Below are 21,668 nucleotides of genomic sequence, written 5' to 3'. Positions count from 1 at the left end.
TCCGCCATTTTATTTGCTCGCATTAGCATTATTAGCATTATTAGCATTAGCATTAGCCCAGCGCACCAACGGAGAGAGACTAACTTATGGCAACACAAAAGAAAACATGAGAGCGGTGGAGTGATGAGTAGGTGTCGGCGCTTCTGACGATTTACCAGGGACTTCGGGTGGCAGTATACGCCGTGAAGTTGTTTGCGGCCTGCCAGTAAACCCAAAGCAGAAGAAGAAGAAGTGACGTCAGCAGCATCATTTGCCTAATCCTCCCTCAGGGACTTATTCCGGTGTGAACGCGATCTATTAGGACAGTTCCGGGACTAAAGAGTTCGGCGGGACTAAGTACTGGGTGTAAGGGAAACTTCTGCAGCAATGGAGAGTCAGGACTCAGAGAAACACGAGGAGAGTTGGAGCTTTGATGTCAAACACTGGTGGTTTATTGCAAGTATCGGCCGGAGAATTGCACATCACAAGTCACAACAGCCAGAGGTTCTGACTGCACGGGTGGGTTGCCACATCAATTCTGACCAGCCTCTCTCTCGATAGACCTTTTAACTAGTTTACAGAGAGTTAATCAACATATGGCCTCAAAGCCAGCGTTCTCACCCATAAACCATTTGTGACCGAGAGTTGACCGGTCATAAAACTGGGAATATAAAGATATGCTGAAGCCTCCCATTCCTTAAGACAGATAACAGACGTCAAGGTTGGTTATAAACGTCAACAGGCAAAAGGTTAAATATCTAGGAGTAAAGACAGAATTATTCCCTAACACTGGGAACTAAGTACCGCAAAGTACTTGGTGTGAAAGCACCTAAGGGCATTGTGTGTACATGATCTGATAAGTAATATACCTGGTTCAGTGGCAGTTGATCTTTCAGTTGCTCAAATAGAAGAATATTTGATAAACAAATGTTTTTTCCCACCATCCCATGCAGTAATAACTTATGTCTGCACCATAAAGATGGTCAGATGCTCCTAGAAGTGCGATATGTTCACAATGATAAACTGTAAACGAGATTAGCAACGTTGTCATTGTCAATCGACATTTTATTAGATAATCTTAATTGTTCATCATGTGGACAAAAGAGAAGATTCGTTATCAACTTGTCCTAACTAGCATAATCCACACAGGTTTGTACCTACAGTGTTAAGTTGTCCATCACAGGCACAAGAAGTTACACCTGCTCAAATATTCTTGCGTCAATTGATGATTTTGTGGTTAGCTTTTGATGAAGACACTAATCAGGATATCTGTCCCACCCTTCAAGTAGAGTTAAGGTCTACTTCAACTTCAAATTACTCCTTTAAATTATATTACATTAACGACACTTTATTATCAAGTTTAAGTTAATTATATACAGTATATACAGTAATTGCTTGTCTCTCACTTTAAATGTAATATATTATTAACATAAAAGTAATTTTTCTGCAGTGAAATGTCCTGTTTTCAAGAAATACTTTGTACCTATTGAGGCACTAAACAGGTCTTGACAATGTTTTGCATTTCAAATTTTTATTATGTGGGTTTTTTCTAAAACCATTATCTCTATAAAGTAAGTACATTGAATCATGTGAAACACTTTTATAGTCAATACGGAAGTCAGTAGCCTACTAGTTGTATTTTTTAAATTAGTTGTTAATAATAATAATAATAATAATAGATTTAATTTGTTAGCGCTTTTACAGGTGCTCAAAGACGCTTTACAGAATAGTTAAGAATAGTTCCAAGCCTGTGTGCTGACGTTGTCATTACCATATGTATATAGCATTACATCTTCTGTCTCAGAGCAAATTATGACACCCTGTATCCTTTGATCCTCACATCTGTACCACAAGCTGACATGGTGTGCTTCTTTATATCTCTATATTTAGTTGTTAATTATCTTAACTTAACATGATATTAGCATTAGCTGGCACCTGATGCCAAAGATTGTTTAATTGTGTGTCATCGGACAAATGTCCAAATGTCCTTCAGCATTTTTTACCAACCTTCACTCAGACTGGACAACGATTGTGAGTTTAAATTCTGGATGTTTTGATTTTAAGGAAAGTTAGTAATGCATTGGTAATTACAATTGTAAAAACAAGTGTTCCAATAGTGATAAAGATGACATGATTTACATGAAAATCATGAGCTTATGTAAAGGATATCTTTTTCATTTAACATGTAGTTCATCGTTTAGAAATAAGTTAAAGGTCCCCTATTATACTGTTTTTTATCAATATATTATAGGTCTCAGATACAAACATGTCTCTGAAGTGTTTGGCTCTAAATACCAAACAGATCATTGCAGCATCCCATAATCCCCTCTGTTTCAGCCCTGTTTCCAAAGTGCTGATTCTCTGTCTGTTACTTTAGAAGCCCCTCCCCACGCCCCTCTCAGAGACATTTGGTTACAAAGAACACAATGGTGCTCTAGGAGGAGATGCAGGTGATAAGGGGGGGGTTACCATGGTTGGTGATTGGCTAATGGTTACACAAGACAAAGCATCGTTATGACATCATAAAGTGGCCAACATCTGATCAGCTCATTTTCAGACAGGATTTTATAGAAATGGATCAGGACAAAAAGAGAGAGAATCTTTTTCCCTGACACTTTCTGAGTCTCTTTACACAGAGGGGACACATGCTGATGTAGAAGACAGGAACAAGTGGATTTTGCATAATAGGTCTCCTTTAAATATTCTGTAAACAAATGTGAAGTAGCGTATGCCATAACATCTCCCTGTGTAAAGAGAAATGTTGATTTACATTGATGAACCTAGTGTTCAGCAGTCAATAAGCAGCCGGCTGCGTGTGAGCAGCAGTGAGCAGTTGGTGAACAGATGATGTGTGTTAACAGCTGCAGTGTGAGGTTATTGAACAGCAGCCGCTCTGACCCGCACAGCTCAACTGCACTTCAACTCTGCAGGGAGAAAGAATACTCTCAGGGGGACAAAACATGACGCCAGACATTTGAATTTATATTCCAGCTTAAATCATCCCAACATTCGAGCCAAAGAGTTGGGAATATATTGCTGCTTTTGTGAGGTGTTGAATAACTAAAGTCCTACAATACTGCATTAGAGCAAAGGTCCAGCGGTCAAAAGCCATATTAAGAATAAAGAGAAAATAAAATATCAAACATAATGACTTCACTGCTCTCACAATATTTTCCGCTTCAAATCCTGGAGGTGAAATAGGCAAAGAAAAAGTTCTACATTTTTTGCTGTCCTGCAGACATTAAGTTGAATTATTATTTTCCATTGTGCAAAGTAACTACTGTAAGAACATTCACTCAAGTACTGTACTTTACTTGAGTATTCTCACTTTATGCTAGTTTATACTTCTCCTCCACTACATTTTGTCAGCAAATATTGTACTTTTTACTCCTCTACATTTAATTGAAAGCATAAGTTACTTTTGCAGGTACATTTTATTAATACAATTTGAATAATATACTTGAATATACTGTATGGATAGAGTTATCTGGCAGTATAAGAAGTTATTTATGTGTTCTGGTCCTCTAACAGCTGCAACATTCAAATGATAGACATGTGAATGCATCACTAATTATACTACAGTGATATATTATATTCTGAAAATGACCACTTTGAATAAAGTGTATATGTAATAATATTTTGATGCTAATACTTTTATACTTTTACTTATCTAACTTTTACTTCTTACAGAGTATGTTTGTGGAATTGAAACTTTTACTGAAGCATAAGATCTGAGTCCTTCTTCCCCCTATTATTTTACAACAATAACAACACTTCCTTTTCCCAGGCTTATGTCAATTGGTGCTTTGTGGTGACTTAAACAAAGGTCAGCTATTAAAAGAAGACCACTCACATCCGTTACTATTCAGGATCTCTGTACCACCATTCCTTTCAATGGGGACTCAAGGTCAGTCAATTTTATATATAGCCGTCTCAGGGTGCTACATTAAATCCATTCTTAACATAAAAGTACTTGTTCTGCAGCAACATTTCAGAATTCAGAGATTCAAGTCAGAATTTAGACATTAATGTATACTTAAATTAAAATGTTTTTAATATAAACATTCATCATTTGATGTGTGGCCATATGTTCTTATAAATAGGCTATATTTGTCAAATACTATAACACAATGTAATTAAATAAACAGATATGCATGCATTAGTTCAACCACAGGACTGTGCACACACATACACATGCACACCAGCAACATATTTACATTGTTGTGTGAAATAATAGTTATTTATTTATTTAACAGGCGATGAGGTAGGGCCATACACCTTAGGGGACTAAATGTATTCTTACATATTTTTCTCGTGATTCACTTCCATCAGCGTCACTTTGCCTTCAAAATAAAACCACGAACTTTGTCACTTAAAGTGTCAGTGGGAACTTAATCATTTAGAATAACAAGTGTAAAGGCTTTTAAACAACAACAGGATCTGTTGATTCCATAATTGTTTAAAGTTGCAATAATTAGTCATGAACCTAAAACAAATTGCTTGGTTTTTTGACAATCCGATAACCGTTTGATTAATTGTGTCATGCTAAAATATCAGAAAAAGCAGTTTTGAACCTCTTCAATATAGTGTTGTCCTACTTTACTCTGTAAATCTTTGACATAAAAGAGCATTATCTTGAACTTTGAGAACTGGAATGGATTTATTTAGCCAATTTCAGACCAAACCATAAATCTTAAATAATCGTAATTTATCATATTATTGGTAGGCCTACATTTGTTTTACTGCGATAAGGCCAACAAAATAATAGTAAATCAATACATAAACAAATAAAAAAATGAATACTACAGCAGTTCCTTCTAGCTTTTTATTCCTGGAAGTGTATAGATATAAATATTAGGGATGCCAGAGATTATTCGATGTTTCGAATATTCGTTACAGTCTCCATAATCGAAAATTATTTTCGCGGCAGCGGCGGAGAATAATCATTAATATTCGCCAGGGCTGTACGATTTTCGAATTTGATCATGGTCAGTTTCTGGCATCGCTAATAAATATAGGCCTATACAATGTATAGATATACATATAGGCCTATACATAACAATCCAAGTAACGCAAACAAAAGTGGAGACCTTTTTTGGATTCAAAATTCCGGATTTTCGGACCCGTCTCCTGCAAATCCGTAAACATGCTTTTATTTTGAAGGTGTCCGGGAAGTACTAGACGCTCATATTCACGCTCTCTTTATCTCAGTTCTCCCTGTGTGTGTCGGCCGTCGTCCCGGCAGAAATGTGATAGAACTGTCGGTGGTGCACAGGCAGATAAATTCGGTCAGAGCCTCGGGCAGGAGTGAAGCCTCTTCCCGCCTCCTCCAGAACCCGGGTCCGGGCTCCGTGCGGGTCTCCCCGGGTCCATGGCCTGATCGGTACCGGCGGCGGGTCAGCTGCGGCTGGTGCCTTCCAGATGCTCCGCGCTCTATTCCGCTGCACAATAACACCGTCACCGATACCGGTCTGGAGACTCAGCTATGCTTTTCAGACGGAGAGCCAGGTAACGATCTGAAGAAAATGGGAAGAGTCGGAGCTGGGGGGTGGAGGGTGAAGGGGGGGGGGGGGGGGGGTCTGCAGAGATGCACATATTGTGGGGAATGAAAAGGTGGCGCTGCGCTGTGATCCTGCAGGAAAAAGAGGAGGAGGTGTGGGTGGAGGAGGGCTGCTTCAAAGGCCTTCCATGTGCAAGATTTATTTGTGCATTTACAGCCTGTGTGTGTGTGTGTGCGTGTGTGTGTGTGCGTGTGTGTGTGTGTGTGTGTGTGTGTGTGTGTGAGATGCAGACTGAAGGCTCCTTTGTGTGGGTGGGTGGTGGCCCCTGCTTATTCTTCTGTGTGTAGCACCGCTCTTATTGTATGTCCGTACCACCCATTCTTTACATATCATGATGTTATCCTGCTCTCCATGTGGTTATAATATATATATTTTTTCCATGAGCTCTGTGAGTGATCACCACCAGGCCACAGCTATAACACCCCACACATTAAACACAGTACATCTGCTAGGAGACAAGTCTCCAGCCTCACCACCTTGTGTTTTATTGACACTCTGGTTTCAGCCCACAGTGAAGTGCGTTCCTTTATTGCTCACCCTTTACAACATGTTTACTATGTATGATTACCCAATTTCATAATATACACATTCTCAGTGTGGATTAATCTGTAGTATAATTGTTAAGACAATACAAAGACAAATATAGTGGAAAAAGTCAAACATAATTTTTTGAGGACATCCACAATCGACCTGATAATTGTATTTCACAACAATGCACTTATTGTGAGAGTTTTTGTTTCTTGATCCAAGTAAAGAAAAAAAAGAAAAATGCAATATTTCCCATTACTAATAGTCATTATTATTTGTTTTTATTGATTTAATATCATTTAGTCAACTTAAATACCCTTTTTTTTTAGATAAATTATCAGTATAAAATAGAACAAATCTAACTCTAACCAACAAGAAAGAGCAGCCAGCTTGTTACATTGTTGATATATTTCTTGGGGCTTCTCCCTAAATTAAATTGTATATAGCCTAGAAAGCTCTTGATAAGGATAACAAATAGTTTGAAGTTACTTTTGTTGCACAAGTAAGTTAGGGACTTCAGTTTGAGCTCTAATTTCTTACCAAGTGGTCTGAAAAGCTAATAAACATACACTGGAGCTTCTTAAATAACTAATATAGACTTTAATTAGTCATAAAGGGTTTGAATAGGTCTAGACAACAATGGTAGAATGACACGCAGGTCATATCCACTGCATCGATATGTGTTTAGCGGCTGATTTCCTCTTTGTTTAGGGCAGCAGCGTCACAGCACAGAACTCATATATCTCTTAATGTCCATTTTCATTGGCGTATGCAAATGTCACATCAGTAATGGCGCATTTCCACTGCAGCGCGTAGCACGGTTTAAGCGTGCGTGCCAAACCTGGCCCGTTTTTGGTTGCGTTTCCACGAGGGGTAGTTCCGGCTAACGGGTACTTTTTCACAGTTTTTCTGGCTCTCCAAAATCGTGGTTCTGTGCATGTTTTCTGAATGGAGATCGGCTAAGCTAACGTTGTATATGCTCCGACCGTCCACACTCACAACAACGACCTACAGACATAAATAAACCAGCGACTGTATTCGCCATGACACAGGCAGTCTGTGGTTTGTACTTGTTTAACTTTTGTCTAGTTTCTGAACAGATATGAGGAGCTGTGAGCTCTGAGGGCTAACCGCTAACGGCTGTGTTGGTTTTGTGGTTCGCATTGAAGATGACGTCACGGCTCCGCCTACACTGCGTTACTATAGTTACTGCCCCAGCTACTAAACTGTAATGGAAAAGCAGCATAAAGTGAGCCTGGCCTACCAAGGCCTAACTATACCGTACTAAGGCCCTGCAGTGGAAATGCGCCATAACAGATCTCGTCCTGCACCACTGAGTACAGATAGTTCACTTGTTACTGTTTAAATACAGCAGGAAATGTAATTTCCCCATGCCATGTCAAACTGTCTCCCTGTCTCTTAGCTTTGACAATACTGCTGCAAACTGAAGAGAGAAAAGAAAAAGGGAGAATCAATGATGTTTCATCACAATGCCACACATTCCTGTTCATTCAGTTTCAGCATCGGTCATTGGTCATTGGTATGACCTAACCTCCCTGTACTCCCCGTTCTCTCTCTCTCTCTCTCTCTCTCTCTCTCCTCTCTCTCCTCTCTCTCTCTCTCTCTCTCTCTCTCACACTACACACCACACACACACACACACACACACACACCACACACCACACACACACCACGCACACACACACACACACACACCACACACCCAACACACAACACAGCCACAGCAACAACACCACACACCAACACCCACACCACACACACCACACACACAACCACACCCCCAACGACACACCCCACAGACTCACCACACACACACACAGACACACACACACACACACACACACACATTCTCTTTCTCCTCTCCGGCCCGAGGCTAGCAATCATGTCCGTGTTTAGCACGTCATTCACATCCTCCGTTCTGATTGGACAGTTATTTTCTCCCTTTTAGCCACTATGCTGCCGTGCACTGAAGTGTATCCGGATGACCCCGACACATCAGAGCTGAAGCAGTTATTAAGAATGACATGGTCAAAGTTTACGTACATCACGTGGATACAAAAACGTGTGATAATATGACTTTATCAGCAGACACATTGGTCGGAAAATGTATATACAACATTAATTATCTTTATTAGGTCAACAGATTTCACATAACTGTATTAGGTTAGTTGAACGCAATATTATCAAGTTTAAATACCAAATAATACGTTCAACTTAATATATTTGCTTTCAATTAACCTAATACAATTATGTGAAATCTGTTGACATAATACGTTTAATTAAAGTCAGTTTCTCAGTGTAGGCTGGTCCTCTTGTCTGTGGATGTTTTCAGGCTGATGCTGATGACTCATCCAAATCTCCCCCTCTCTCTCTACCCTCTCTTTTGCCTCCCCCACCCCTTTATTACCTCCTCCACCCTCATTTCCTCATCGCTCTTTTGACATGACATCACGTCCCCCTCCTCCACCTCAAAAACATCATCTCCCCTTCCCCACCCACCACCCCCTTTTGTCCCCCATTAACAACATCATCATCCTTCTCTCCCTTCTCCTCTCCACCATCATTTTCTTCACCTTCTCCTTAATCTTCTTGCCCCCCCCCCCCCCCTAGGATGTTGCGGTGGCTGGTGTGTGGCCGGGTGGGCACAGTTTGGATCTGGAAGGCAATGCTGCTCTTCGTTGCCATCGCCTTCGCTGTCCAACTGTTGGGGGTCATCTTCAACAAGAGGTATCTATTTTGATTTTCTAAATGTTTCTGTGATTTAACTTGTTTATTTTGCATTGCAGTTCTAAGAAGGTATGCACGATGATATTGGCACAACATCAGTATTGGCCGATTTAAACTTTCAAATTAAATGTTGCCATTTTCCCCAAATTAAGCTTTAATTACGCTATGGAAACCATTGACTTAGCGGGTAAAACAAGTACATCTGATGTGTTGAGGTTCAATTTCGCATAAAAGAATCAACCGATCTTCCGTGTCCATATAGCGTTTTTTTCTGGCAGTAAGGCGCTGACAGCATGTCAATATGTCAATGTTGTTTTTTTCTGTTTGTGCTACTACAGTTTTTTTTACATTGTTTTTCACTATAAGCACCACCAGGAGCACTTGATCTCAGGACGATAAAAGCCACACACTCACCGGCAGCAACATCCGGTGTCCACCCGGCAAATCTGCTCCAAAGAACCCACATTTTCTGTCTTTGTTGTGATCATTTTCGTCTGACCCGCATTGCCAAATTAAAGCTTTTCATGCAATTTCTACAGACTAGAAAAGGCGGAGCGCTCAGAAAAAAGATGCCGGGCTCTTTGCTTTTTCTGGAGGCGACCGCTTCCGAGTGTTCTCATTGGAATCAATTGAAAAAATAAGCTTCTATTTTGTAATGACTTAATTGAGTGTAAGCAACAGTCTGCAAAGCATATGTACTTATTTTGAGCAGGCATAATCATTTTTTCAATTCACCACAGAAGAGAATTGATGTTCTAAGCCAGGGGTTCTCAAATGGGGGTACGCGGACCCCTAGGGGTACGTTGGAGTACAGCAGGGGGTACATGAGATTTATTTTATGTTAATGAAAAAAAAACATAATTAATGCATTTAAACAAACTACTACAATAGAAGAACTACTTTATTGAAAAGTTTACAGTAATTCTGGATAATAAAATGGGAAAAATAAACGGGGTGCTCTCTTTTCCTCTCCCTCTCCTCACAGCCCGTCAGTCTCGTGCAGCTCGCTGAACCTGTAATAAGTGACCCGACAGTAAAGAATAAATATATGTATAGTTTAGCTAGTTCCAGAGTAGATAAACTAGCTAAGTGTGTTAGGTCTAACTCTTAGTGATATGATCTCTGATCTCTCTCTCGCGTCCGGTTATACTTCCCTCGCGTTTATGTCCAAATCTATCAGATATGACTGCCTGCTTATCAAAGGACCTAAACAATAAGCGTTAATACAAAAAAAATTCAATGGGGATACATTATTGAAAAGAGTTTGAGTTTTTTTTAGATTAAGGTAGACTGAGTATGTTTTGGTGAATAGCTGTGCATAGAAACTGCTTCCTCTCCACGTGACGGTGGCAACCACGAGAACCACCGCCAGGAAGTGAGGAGAACAATACAGGATCTAAATGTGCTGATTCTGCAATTTATCACGGAGCATCTCTTTAAAAACATTACAAAGAAATAGTTGTTTTCACACACTGACTTGGAGCACTATCAGCGTCACATTTTGATTATGTTCTAGATATTATTAGTAAATGTGTTTTGAGCGATCCAACCAATCCTTTTATTTAATGGCCGATTTATGTTTATCCAATTGAAAAGTTAATCATAGAAGATGTCTTCAAACGTTTTGTATTGTCTGACCAACCATTCTGAGCCCAAATATATTCATTTACAGTACTTAAAAAACCGAAATCTTTACTAATTGAATTGCCATGAATTATCTGCAGATTAAGCTCACACGGTGGGACTGTTCATTTACATCATACACCATTTTCTCTTTGTTCCCCATGAGGTTGGGCAGAGCCTTGCAGTGAAAACAGCTAGTTAGTTTCATTTCAATGGTTACATCCCCTGCCCGCTTGCACCGCTGTCATCTGATTGGTTGTGCGTGGAAAGGTCAGCGATCCACAAGGTCAACGTCGTAATAATTTGAACATTAAGCCAGTGGTTCTCAAAGTGGGGGGTGCACAAAGAGGCATGCCAGGGGAGGCGCGAGAGCCCAGGAGGAAAAATGGCAAAAAAAAAAAAAAAAAAAAATATCATAAATTTAAACATTATTGATTCGAAAATAATATGATGCAGTACTATTACGTCTGGGTCTCTGTGTTTCATTAAAGCTTGGCTCTGTGTGTGTGTGCGAGAGAGAGAGAGAGAGAGAGAGAGAGAGAGAGAGAGAGAGAGAGAGAGAGAGAGAGAGTGCACCGGTACCAGAGATCGTTGTTGTTAGCTTCTGGTGCTAGCGAGCTACGCTAACGGATATAAGGAGTTTTTTGTCAACAACAAAGTGGAGGAGAGTCCTCTCCTGTCAGACTGAGAGACTCAGTGAGCTAAAGGACTATCTCAGTGGGTCTCAAACGTTTTGGTCACCATTAATGAAAACAATTATTTCCGAGGCACACGTTTATAATGATCATTATAGTTATAAAAAAATAAGAGAATAAATGAAAAACAGGTATGAAATACTATATGACAGTAAAACAAGAATAAAGTTTAAAAGGGTGATTTGTAAATATCCATAAAGAAATAGTAAATCTGTTTCATATGGGTGTTGAGAGAGGTATCCATAGATCTCTTCATTTACCTCTCAAAGTGCACCAGATTGATGCTTTTAACTTCAATATTTAAAAATAAATCTTCCCGGGGGAGCTTGCCCCCGGACCCTGAGGTCCACACACCACCTATAAAATACACTTTACCCCTGCTTACACCTATATGCCTTGAGCCTTCATTGTAACTGTCACACTGTGTATTTGCGTGGGGAGTGTTGCAGTAGAAAATTCCACTGTAGCGACCGGTACATTAATGGGAAACCCTAAATGTTTGAGCACCCTCTGTGAAACGTCAAGCTACCCCACAGCATGTGCAGGCGATGATAACAGGGATCTCTGAAGAGCAAGGCTGTCATGGGGTTGTAATGCTTGTTGAATTTAAGTTCATCTGACACTCTAAAATCCGCTGAGATTAGGCTGAGATCTGCTATCAGCCTGTGTTGGCCGAGGAGAAGACTCTAACATTAAAAATGTGCTTGAATCTTGTCGTTACAACCTGAACATGAGCTCTCAGCAGCATGAGGTGTGAAATATGTATAAGCTGTGTTGGTAGTTTCCCTACCACATGTTTTATTTATTTCTATTTTTAGTTGTCATTTAAAAGATAAAAAAGGGCACTATGAGGTTAAAGAGAAGACTGCTCAGGGTTACAATGGACAATCTGTTCAGTAATCATTACTCTGGCTGTTAATGCTGTTAAAATGTGCAAGCATTTCGTTTGAATGGGTAACATGCTCAACTTTGTACCAAGTGTTCTAGCCTCTGAGAAATCAGATGTTCTTTTTTATTTAGTTCTTGTACAGTTGCTCTATTTTAAGATACCATTCATGGGCACATTATGTTTTAATAGACTCTATTTGGTACAGAATGTAATTTTAATAACATAATACTGAAGTAAATTATGAATCCTAAAGTAGAGCTTTCCATTTAACTCTGTCCTCTAACATCTGGGTCCAAGGGCCCTAGGGGGGGTTCAGGTTGCAGTCCCTCAGCATTTCTACAGTGTGGTCAGGGCACAAGGACTGGATGTTCAATGATGCTGCCTACTAACAGACTTACCCACTAGAGCTGAACTGAGGTTGAGTTTCACTGTGCGCCGTGCCAATATTGACGTTTGAATACCAATCCCTTAGATATGGCTACCAAATAATAAAGAACATGCCGTTTGATAATTAATCCATGCACTTACTGCTCAGGCCCTAACATCCCAAAAAGTGTTTTTAATTCACAATAATTCTTCATCCGTCTTTGGTTTTATAGTTACATAAATGGAAAATGTTAAATTATAACTGTTTTTTCTCAAGAATTTGGTTTAATGCATTGCTGTCTTTAATCATCATCATCATTTAAACATTTTCTATTCTGAGTTTACATTATAAGTGCAAGATAGATGAGAAGATTATTGAAACACTCCCTAAAGCACATTAACATCACACAGATTAAATTAAAGCTGCATTAATAGATTTTTTGGGGCAACTTTGGAGCTGAAAAGCAGTCAAAATTCACATATGATCCCCTTATTAAATTGCTTTGTTGAACAAATTAGAAAATAAATGCCTACTAACACATCCAGCAGTGACAGGTCATGATTCATGAATCCTTTCAGCTCTGGTTTGGTTTCTTCCGTCTTCTGTTGAAAGTGTCTTTATCCCTAGCTGCTAAATGCTCCTCTGTGTTCCCCTGCTAGTTTCTAACTGTGTCTGTTTGCCCAAAGTCTGAAAAGCAATGTAGACTGAGGAGTTACTACAGAGTTGTTATTTTTTTCTCTGTGGTTTTACCTTAACTCTACTTTCACCGTACATGGAGTCACTTAAGGCTGCATTAAAGTAGCATGGGCCACAGGGCTACAACATTTTGGGCATTACTCATGACTGCAGTCTAATGTTCTGACTGGTGTATAATCATTGTAAGGGTTGCAAACTCATCAGGTCAAAAATATGACATAGCTCCTAGAGGAGTCCGGGGCAATTAAAAAAAAAATCAGCTTTAAAGTTCATATTAGTATTTAGTTCCTCTACTGTGACGTGTCTCCATGCTTTAATGTTCAAAAAGCTCTTCTCATACTGCCTGTGCTGCAGCACCTCTTTTCACCCTCTGTCTGAAACTAGAGCCCAGTCTGCTCTGATTGGTTAGCTGGCCGGCTCTGGTCCACCGCTAAGAGGTGTCCCGCCCCTTTATCTACCTGAAAGTTGAAGTAAAATGTACGCTTACTGCTAGAAAAAGTGAAGTTACAGGGATATCAGTTAAGGCAATACAAATAACTTCACTATCACCGGCGAGTTCATTCTTTCGCCAGTCCAATAATACAACAGGACAATTAGAAGGACTACAGAAAGTCAAGCATGAAAGTCTGAGCCCTGGGGCCCCCTTTATGCTTAAGCCCCTGTTAGCTCATGCAACAAATAGGGGTGGAGCCATTTTATCCTTTGCAATATTTGTAGGATTTTAAACACGAAGTTGACATTTAATCTAAAGTTACATTTCTCCCTCCTCCTCCAGCAGTGTGCATCCAGCTGGCCACTCCATCTTCCTGTCCTCTGATGCTCAGGGCCCCTCTCTGGGCTTCTGCCAGCCCCACACCCACATCATGTTCCTGAAGACCCACAAGACGGCCAGCAGCACGGTGCTCAACATGCTGTACCGCTTCGGGGACGAGCGCAACCTCCGCTTCGCCCTCCCACTGGGTTACCAGTTCGGATACCCACTGCCTTTCAATGCTCATAGGGTCAAAGGTTACCGAGGCCCCAGAGCCATGGAGTTCCACATCCTGGGCCATCACATGAGATTTAATAAGCCTGAGGTGAGTCATTCATAAGAGCAGAGGGGGAAATGAAATGACAAAGGGGATGATTATTATGGAATGTTCTGTAGTGGTTTGAATACATTTATAAATGTACCATGTGTGTCATTGTTAGGAAAACTTAATAATCACTTTTTTCCCTCATGAAATATGTCACCCTTTGCTTATAACTAAAACATCAAACACACAAAAAGAGATAAAAAAATGAAATCAATGTGTATACATTTAAATAAAAATTTTTTAAGAAGGAACCAATTGCAAAGTTTAAAAAAAAACAATAAACAACAACACAAAGAATATATTTTAAGTATAAAAGAAAACAATTGCATAATAGTACATGCCCTGATTGTACATTAGAATATCCTTTTTCAAACCAGTTATCCTTTATTATTATGAATGATGCAATCCTACTCATGTTAGCTAGCAACCTAATAGCAAGAAATAAAGCTTGTTCTAATAAATGTTTGAGTTAAAATTAATAATACATCCATTACTTTATTTTATGCCCACGCCGATTAGCTAACATGCAGGAGATAATAGTTTTTCCCTGTTACTTTTTATATCTGTATAGATCTTTAAACAAGAAAGTGATGACAACTACACAAACACTCTCAGGAAAAGCGAAAAAATAAATGTATCTTCTGTTGTAGCTTAAATGTAGTAAACTAATTGCACATATTTTAACACAAAATTCTCCTCTTCCTCAGGTGGAGAAGGTGATGCCTGCAGACACGTTCTACTTCTCCATCATTCGGGACCCGGCCGGTATGGCTGAGTCCTCCTTTGCCTATTACAAAGAGGTGGCACCTGCCTTTCGGAAAGCCAAGAGCTTGGGCGACTTTGCTGACAACCCCTACAGATATTACGACTCTCGGGTCCGCAACAACTACGCCCGCAATCTGCTGATGTTTGACTTCGGCATGGACAACAATGCTAACTTCTCATTGGCTGTGGCTCAGAAGGCAGAGACCATGATCCGCCAGACCTTCAATCTGATTCTATTGTCGGAGTACTTTGACCAGTCCATGATCCTGCTGCGGCACGCCCTCTGCTGGCCGCTGGAAACCGTCGTCTCTTTCAGCCTCAACGCTCGGCAGCAGAAGCCCAGCGACGTGGGGGGGCTGAGCGGGAGCTTCGTGAGCAAAGCAGCGGCGGCAGCAGGTATCGGGTTCAGAGGGGTACGCCCCCAAGCCAAGATACTGACCAATGTGACGGAGGCACAGCGGGAGAAGCTGCGCCAGTGGAATGCCTTTGACTTGTACTTATATAAAACCTTCAACCGGACCTTCTGGGAGGATATCAAAAGTTTCGGTTACGCCCAGATGGAGCAGGAAGTATCTCTTCTCAGGATGCTCCGCAAAGAAATGGCCCAGGTTTGTCTGAGGGACGGCGGGAAGCCTGTGGAGGCGCGCCGGATCCGAGACAAGACCATACGGCCGTTCCAGTTGGGATTGTTGGAGATTCTGGGATACGAGCTTCAGCCGGGGCTGGACAACGCCACCAGGACGGCCTGTCTGAGGATGATCAGACCCGAGCTGCAGTACAAGGACGTGCTGGATGCTAAACAGTTCCCCCGTGTGGCCCAGTCAGGGCAGCAGAACCCGGCTCTGCTGGCAGCCGGAGCCTCTCTGGTAAGACAAGACTCACCCAGGACAGGAGAGAGGCCGGCGGAGTTGAATGCTGGGGGGAGGACAGCGGAGTTGAGGGACTGGGATGGAAGCCGCTTAATGAGGAGGAACCAGACTTTAATACAAAAAGTAAGATTGACATGAGGTTGCAGGTGAGTCTCGTTCCTCAATACGGTACCTCTGGTCACTGAAAAGATTGACTGAAAGCTGAGCCGAGTGTGGTTTACACACAAGAAAACAAAAAGGAGGAGCTGTTTGAACTTCCACTTTTTGGTTGTTTGCTTCGTTACTTAAAACCGTTCTTTGCTTTTAGTCGGTGTAATCCTCGTGGCCCTTGACCTCTGAGAGCCTGGGATGCTTTCATGGCTGCAGTTACAAGTGGTAGAATGAACTTTGTTTTTATATAAGCAGACTCAAAGAAACTGTTGGCAGGGACTCTCTGCTTTGCTGACACACAGAAGCCTGTTTTAGTCCTTGTTCATATTTATACTTCTAAGAGGTACGATTTATTTTTTACGTTGTCCTTGGTGCACATGCTTGAAACTTCTCAACGTAAAGGTACAATAAGCCCCAGTATTTGCCTCTCATGCAGTGCCATAACACTGAGTCACTGAGCCTAGCACCTCCCTAAAAGATATATATTTTTAAGTTATTTCATATTTGAATACAAAATAAAGAATTTACTTGGAATATGGGTTGAAAAAAAAAATCTTGCAGAGGATGGAATGTTTTGTATTCAGTTGGTTTGAAGAGTCTTTCAATACTAACAGTTTTTGAAGAAAATCTGGGAATGTATTAGAAAAACACATGCTAAGCTCTGTGTCTCTAAAGCAATGGTAATACACAAGAGGCTTACATTGGGGTACGTATGTATACAACACTATCTGTTTTTCTTTGAGGGTATGGTTTGTAAAGTCAGTCTTTGCTGGTAGGCCACTGGTAAAGGACACAAATAATGATGATTTATAACTTACTATTTCTCTCTCTCTTTGAAACACTTTGTTCAGCTTCAGAGTCAGTATGGAGCCCTGTCTAGAACCACTAACTTGAACTGCTTCTTAAATATATTTTAATAATACAAGAGGGGAAAACGATCCGGTGCTTGATACTACCGCAAGCAGGCGGCTGGCACATTCCTTCCTTCCACTATCCGCTAAAGTATCCATCTGTCTCACATATGCAGAGACCATGAAGACCCATTTCCTTGTCATAATATTTTACAAATTAATTGAATATCAGTGCAGGGGTAAACACATCCAAAAGCAGCTGCATGTTAAAGATGATTCATTATATTGCACAAGAGTGACCTCAACTTCCCCAGTATTCCTTCCAGATAAACTTTTACTTGTTAATACAAATGTTTTACATCAATTACATGTCACTGTTTTAAAGACCATTTCACAGTAAATGCTAACATTCTTAATGTTGACTAGCAATACAATTCTATTGAAGCAGTCTTTTCATAGGTATCCTTACTAAATAAATTAGCCTACTAAGCCAATATTGTATTCATTTTATCCCTTGCCACAAAACAGCAACACAAGGTAAACAATACAAAGGTTATATTTCGATTTAATTCTAACTTCTAATGTTAAGGTACAAGAAGCAAATAACTTATGGGATATCCTTATGCGTTTGCTAACAATAGCTAATGTTAGCTAGCTATACTTATTTGATAGGCAAATGCGAATGCTTAATCATTGTAGCTAACATTAGCCTTTGATTGCTAACTCATAAGGCTAGTACAAGTTTGGCTGCTTAAAGGTGGGGTTGGTAATTTTGGAGAAACCAGCTCGAGTGCGCTAGAATTTGAAAATACACAGCCGGAACAAATCTGCCACTTCCTTACAGAGCCCCTCCTCCGACACACACGAACGCGCACATGACCAATGTGGGCACGAGATAAGTTTGTTGTGTATTTTCAAATTCGAGCGTACTCGAGCTGGTTTCTCCAAAATGATCTACCCCACCTTTAAGGTTACGCTACCTAACTAGATGTTACAGATATTTAAAATGTATTATATATTTAAACTAGTGAATCCATGCACTGGTGTAAACAATTTGCAGATGGCACACACTGTTAGCTTGACACAGTAAAAGGTCTCAGGTGGGGGAGCTGGGCCTGAGCGTGGAGCTCTGCAGCTAGACTCTTCTCACATAATATCACTATCTCAGGCAGGAGTTACAGTTTGTCCCTATGTTCCTCCAAACCAGTCCTGCTTGATTTGGCTCCGAGTAAGGAGCTGGAACTCTTCATCGTCTGTGGAATGCAGCATGTTTACATTAACACTGTGTCAGACATGCAGCTTGTCACATGTTCAGTCACAGCCTGGTGCATGGTACTTGCAGATATTTTGTCATTAACATGCTGCTGCATGAAGGATCAAATTGTACTACATGTACTATGTAACCCAAACAACCTATCTCTGTCAGGGACAAATCACAGCAGACAGGTTCTCACTTGACTGTCTTATACATACCTACAGTATGATACCAGAGGAATAACGCTCTGAAATGTGCATGTGTGAGCTCGCTGACCTCGCCTGACTGGTTTTTGTAGACGTCTTTGTCAAGAGCTTCACTGTTAATCTGAAACTGTTGAGAAAACAGTGACCCACATGGTTGCACTAAGTGACATGGTCCATGAACTTGGGTACTGTAGTTCATTATGAGAAAACTGCATATTGAATCTGGCAAGGAGTGTTCTATGTTTACACGGCTGAAGGGAGTGGGCAGATCAGGAGAATAGATGGTGTTAACTTTGAATCAAAAGCAAATAGAGAGGTTTCTTACTGAAATATGTGCAAATAAAAAAACGGGGAATTGGTCTTTGATAGAGTCCTGTTTAGTTTACAGATTGTATTTAGATCATCACAAAGGACACTGGGAAGCCATTCTGCAGTACCTGTATTTAAAGTAGAGCACAGACAGGAATACATTATAACGCACTTCATATTTGAGTTAAAATCCTGTCTGAGCACCTGCTAGCTGCTGTGGTCTGTGTCGTAGCACTTCAAAGTGAGAACTCTGTCTGCTGTGGTTTCCTCTTTCTGCTGTCTGGCAATGCTACACAACACTCTTTCCTGTGAAGATAATAAACAACAACACATTGAAGCACCATGATCTAATATGTTTGTTTTAAAGCCATGCAGTCAAGCCATTTGAGAATGATATTGAGAGATGAATATGTTTGCATGAATGAGGGTCTAATAAGGTCCAGGTGAATGAGGTCTGGTGTTGCGAAGGTGCAATTATGAGCCATGTTGTTTTGGATTTCACTTTAGCTGTTTTCAACATCACAATATTCAGTATTATTTATTCACATGTTGGCACTTTTCATAGTGAATACTAGTGTTGACGCTTATCTTGTTACAGATGATGCTGAAATTACATTTGAGTGCTGATATCTGAAAATAATGCACACCCTTTGACCAATCAGAACTGAGTGTTCTCCATGGCCATAGTATACATGTAGTATTGTACAGATCATGTGTAAGAATGTACATGTGAAGGAATATATTTACAAAGCCCAAAGTGGAAATAGGGGGAAAAAATAGATAGGTGAAAAAAAGGATACAAACTTTAGCGACAACAAATATTCGTATTTCCAAGCTACAACTAGCTGTCATAGGGATAATAAATGATAAAGATAGTTAGAAATGCACATTTTTAACAGAACAACGCAATGTTTTCATCTATTTTTTTCCTCTACCCATCCATTTGTGTGTAGGAGCTCTGATTTTGGGTCTCTTTAAAACGTCCAACATTGAACATTTGACTGATTGATGCTAACAAAAGTCTTTCCACAGCACAGTAGTGTGTATTCTCCATCCCGTGCACTGTGAATAGTGTCACCTTACAGCAGTCGTCCTTCTGCGGGGATTGGGTGCACTGCATTGTGCTTCCTCCAGTGAAACGGAGATTGTTAATCAGCTTAGTCTTAAATTAAGACACTGAGTCAAAGGGATGAGAAAGTATTAACTTAGATTTAAAAGGGACATACCTGTGTTTATTTATGTTCCCTCCTTTCACGCAAACATTGACTTATAAGTATTTCACTATAATCTGAAACTGTAACTTCAGTTACATAACGCACTGTGTATCACAGTGCTACACGGCTATGTCCTGCAACCCTCAAAGACTATTATTGTTGTTTATTTTAAACTCAAACATGAATATTTTTAACATCCAATCTTTTTAATGTGAAAGAACACCATTTTCTTTAGTGCAACCACCAGGACACACTCTATATGTCCGGCTCATCAGGATGTCGGTCTAACATTATTTGCACCATAATTTAATTGTGATGATACCAACAGGCCTCATGTCCTTGTATTACAATGAAGAACTGTACCACTGTTTAATGAACACTAATGCACAAACAGATTTGTTTCATGCAGTTATGATATTATTGACCCCGGCTTTTAAACAATGTCCTTCTGTATTTTCTTTTATATCTACCATTTGTACAGACTGTATTTATCGGGGTTGGTTAGGGACGACGAGGGGAAGGGTGTTTTTATCACAGTATGATGGAATTTATTATTGATGTGATGAGAAAACATACATTCAGCTCATCTTCAATGTTCAGTCAGTGTTGAAACACTGATGACAAATTGCCACCATTAATTATGGCAGGGTCATAAATAATTCAATGTTACTAAGAAAACTGTGATTGTACGGTTATATCAAGCTGTTGTCTTTCAAAACGTCCACATTTAGACATTTCGTTAATTGTAATTAAATACAAAATAAGTCAAGTCAAATACCTGAGAAAAGGATAAATAATAACACTGAGCATTACTGTGATTATTTCAGATGGGAATTTATCTCAAGACAACCAGAATATTAAGTGTTGATCATAATGCTTACAAATGAGAGCGCAGCCACTAAATTATCCGGTCCTTGAGTGGTAATTATGAGGTAGAGATGTAATACTTTATCTTTTAATTTAGAGATAATGAACCTGTAATGCAAGTCAAATGAAAACTCTGCTTAATTTCCATGCCTGTCTTCCCACATGCAGCATTGTTTATATTCTTCCAGTGGAAATCTGACTAAAATGGCTTTACTATAATGGTACTGTGACTTATTTTCTCGCTATTTACTAAGTTTTCATGCGTGTTACATAGTGTGTCAAAATAAAAGGTACATCTTTTGTCAAACCTCTTCAAATCTCAGCTATGGTACAGTGTGATTTATCACCTCATTTAAACAGCTTCCATCTCTACTTTTTACAACACTGGGATATTACTGACAGGAAATCATAAATGGACCTGATCATCTCTCTAGGTGTTACAGATTGCACTGGACTGGAAATGCAAGTTCAGAAAGCAACGGCGTACTTCGGCTTGGATCTTACTTGAAAATGTTATTTTTGGGGTGAAACTTGTACTATGTGTGCATCCATTGAGGTTTTTTTCTGGTACTGAATAAAAACAACATTTCTGTAACTCAACTTCCTCGTCTCCTTTCTTATACTTTACATTTCTTCTCCTACAGTACTACACCTCAAATGAAAATATTTTACTTTTTACCCTCTACATTCTTTCCCAGCTGTAACATTATCATTCATATTTAACATTATTAAACATGATCTGATTCTGCTCTATGAATATGTTTTATTGTTGTTACATATGAAACTAACCTATAATATATTGTTGTATGATACAAGAAAAAATTGCTCCACCATCAATCAGCTGCCAAATTTAATTCTGCTTATACATAATGAACCATTAGTAACAACACAATACTATTATTTTATGAGTAATAATACTAAAGACGCAATTGCCCATTAACCCCCTTGTAAGTACATATAGCTGATTATAGGCAGTGGTGTAAAGTAACTCAGCAGATTTACGCAAGTTATGTACTTAAG

At 39.8% G+C, this 21,668-nt stretch overlaps 1 protein-coding gene across 1 annotated transcript; it reads left to right on the top strand.

Moving 5' to 3' along the window:
* Positions 1–4,795: 4,795 nt before the first annotated feature.
* gal3st4 (galactose-3-O-sulfotransferase 4) lies at positions 4,796–21,211 on the top strand. Its single transcript, XM_034105629.2, has 4 exons — positions 4,796–5,487; positions 8,700–8,816; positions 13,862–14,162; positions 14,870–21,211. The coding sequence occupies exons 1-4, from the start codon at positions 5,465–5,467 to the stop codon at positions 15,932–15,934; spliced, it is 1,506 nt and encodes a 501-aa protein (XP_033961520.1). The 5' UTR covers positions 4,796–5,464; the 3' UTR covers positions 15,935–21,211.
* The last annotated feature ends 457 nt before the right edge of the window (positions 21,212–21,668 follow it).

This window comes from Pseudochaenichthys georgianus, chromosome 18, assembly GCF_902827115.2.
Source record: "Pseudochaenichthys georgianus chromosome 18, fPseGeo1.2, whole genome shotgun sequence".
Taxonomy (NCBI): Eukaryota; Metazoa; Chordata; class Actinopteri; order Perciformes; family Channichthyidae; genus Pseudochaenichthys; species Pseudochaenichthys georgianus.
Note: the sequence above shows the minus strand (reverse complement) of the source record. Positions and strands in the feature narration are given on the sequence as shown.

Excerpts from the sequence above, each read along its gene's own strand:
- gal3st4 (XM_034105629.2), top strand. The coding sequence starts at position 5,465 with ATGCTTTTCAGACGGAGAGCCAG. Across the intron at positions 8,817-13,861 it reads GGGGTCATCTTCAACAAGAG|CAGTGTGCATCCAGCTGGCC; the intron begins GTATCTATTTTG and ends CTCCTCCTCCAG. Across the intron at positions 14,163-14,869 it reads TGAGATTTAATAAGCCTGAG|GTGGAGAAGGTGATGCCTGC; the intron begins GTGAGTCATTCA and ends CCTCTTCCTCAG.